The 2,635-nt window shown below is 41.3% G+C and overlaps 1 protein-coding gene across 1 annotated transcript; it reads right to left on the bottom strand.

Moving 5' to 3' along the window:
- Nucleotides 1-283: 283 nt before the first annotated feature.
- Nucleotides 284-1,174, bottom strand: LOC146058588 (odorant receptor 131-2-like). The gene has a single exon (XM_083170865.1). The coding sequence runs from the start codon at nucleotides 1,172-1,174 to the stop codon at nucleotides 284-286; it is 891 nt and encodes a 296-aa protein (XP_083026991.1).
- Between the last annotated feature and the right edge of the window lie 1,461 nt (nucleotides 1,175-2,635).

Raw genomic sequence — 2,635 nt, 5'->3', positions numbered from 1 at the left:
CACATGTTACATCTGCCCCACCTGCAGTGCACATGGTTTTGTCCATGCATGAACCTGAATCCCGCCCACAATGTTATACACAGCGATGTGGCTGCTAATGCCCGCGTGGAACATATTTCAACATACATAAATGCAGGTCAGTCCTATTTGTACATTGGTTTATTTGTTGGTTATTTTATTGAGATTCACTTTCACCACAGCCGTCTAGCTTGTGACTTTTGCCGGTATTACGCTATTGGTCGGTGATCTGTGACTCTAATAATACAAATATGGGAAACAGTTTCTAATGATAACATTTTGTTAAAGATTTCTTAAAATGTTTTCTCAACACATCATCCCGGATCCCGTAGATGATGGGACTGAGGAACCTTGGCAGATAAGTGAACGTAAAAAAGTTGAACAATTGCAAAGGCTCATTTGCTTGAACAGAAAATGCCAGTGACAGGACAGTCAGTAAGGACGCCATGCATAGGAGGAACTGGAAGGCGTGGAGCATGACTGTCTTCCCAGCTTTGGAGGCAGAAGACGACTGAGAACTTACTTTTAGGGCCACCAGCATGATCTTCACATATGTAAATATGATGGTAAGTCCCACCAGGCCGAAACATAGGAAGAGATTAATGGACCTAATAATATTTTGAATACTATTAACTAGCAACATCGTCTGTGTGCATACAATATAGAGATTGAATATATTGGTAAAGGATGAGACCATGACACATAACTCAGCCACATACGGAACAGTCATCGCTGAACATATTACGATGAAAGCAGCGTTGGCCCTTTGCGAGGTGCACAGCTGGGCATGTCGGAGTGGGTAGCATATGGTGACATACTGCTCCAGAGCCATGGCTGCCAGGTTGTATGGAGTTATTCTGAATGTCATTGCAGAAACAGTGTATAGAACGTAACACAGTGGAACCGGGACATATACTACATAGATCGCTGCCAGAAGAAAGAGGAAGGCGAGGACGAGATACAATGTGTCATTGATGAGCATGTAGATAAACAGAACGTAGCGGGCATTCTGCTGGAGATCTGGGGTCAGGAAGAAGGCGTTTAGCATCACCGCGACAAAGTAGAAGAAGAAACAGAACCCCACTATTATCAGGAATATAATGGTCCACTGTACGTACGGTAATGATTTGCTGGTAGCTATAGACACTTGGGTCATGTTGTGTTGATTTTCAGATGAGTTAATCATTATTAAAGGAGTAATGTTCTTCTTTTCCAGGGATCTTACACAAAAGAGAAAAAAAAAGAAAAATGAATGGGTGCCTATGGCAACATACAGGTCGGAATGTAACGACAGACAATTTTCTTCCAATCTCATGAAATGGTTTGCAAAAGTCGGACATTTTGCAAAGTTGATCAGTCTGATTCAGACTTGATCGCATGGCTGGATGTTAAACAATATGTTAAACACCCATTCGCAGCCCGTGTGTACAAACATCCATTCGAAGCCTTGCAAATCAAGGTCCTTACTCAGAGGCTGGAATAGAAACAGGACCCCACGACATTTTTTTTTAATTATTTATTTATTTTGCTTTTTTTTTACACTGCAGCCTGCACGGATTTAACGGATCATCGCAGGCTGCCAATAAGAAGTTGTATTTTAATATACGAATTTATATTTAAAATGCGAATTAGTATCGGAAAAAATGTATACGCCATCGGAAAATACGTATCAGTCAAATATGACTGATTAGTAAATTTTCCTCCGGAATACGAATTCATAAATGCAACACGACAGCGATGCCAGTCGTATGCCGTCATATTAAGAATACGAATGCGTTTTTTCGGATTCGTATTCTTAGTAAATTTTACCTATTGAGTCCCAAGTAAATTTGTCAAAACAGGTGTGAAAATTCCTGATGACCTGTAATGTTTACCTCATGTAGGAATTATCTCTTATTTACACAAATCTTTTTCTTTGAATTTATATAACAAATGTGTGCGACGCTGATATTTTTAGTGGATATTTTGAACATGTCTCACAGAGATACTGGCACTCAAAGGGTTAATAAAAGAAACTTACAAAATACATTGGAGAGGTTAATATCAAGATCACCACCTTCTAAATGTTCCAAAGCTTCAAAAGTGATAAAATGGAGAGTGATAAACAATCAGCCAATCAGCTCCTACCTGCCATGTCACAGACTGTGTTTGTAAAATGTCAGGCAGGAGCTGATTGGTTGGTTGGTTGGTTGGTTGTTTGTTTCTCACTCTCCATTTTATCACTTTTGAAGCTTAGTGCATCTGGCCCTGTGTGTTTTCTCCCAAAACAGCCATTTATTACTAATCTATTACATTTGCTGCTGGGGGCAGGCCGTCCTCGTACAGATCGCACACAAAGATAATTACACCTCAGTTTTGCGTGCTCGTTCCACATCATTCGGTGCCCGGCGACCATCAAATTATTTGGTCCTCACCTCCCAGGCTATGAATGAATGTTAATGTAAAACATCCAATCGCAGCCGGGCGGGTGAAATCAGCGTCCAAGGGGTGTGTGTGTGTGACTGTAGGAGCAGCGGGCGGCGTTAAACTCACACACAGCGCAGTGAACTTCGCAGCGCTGCGTGTGAACCAGAATAAGGTCCCAAATGCACTTAGACAGTGTTCATGTCGACCTTAT

The sequence above is a fragment of the Crinia signifera genome, chromosome 2, assembly GCF_055691185.1.
Source record: "Crinia signifera chromosome 2, ASM5569118v1, whole genome shotgun sequence".
In the NCBI taxonomy this organism is placed as follows: Eukaryota; Metazoa; Chordata; class Amphibia; order Anura; family Myobatrachidae; genus Crinia; species Crinia signifera.
Note: the sequence above shows the minus strand (reverse complement) of the source record. Positions and strands in the feature narration are given on the sequence as shown.

Bases quoted from the DNA above. Each gene is read 5' to 3' on its own strand.
- LOC146058588 (XM_083170865.1), bottom strand. From the start codon at position 1,174: ATGACCCAAGTGTCTATAGCTACCAGCAAATCATTACCGTACGTACAG.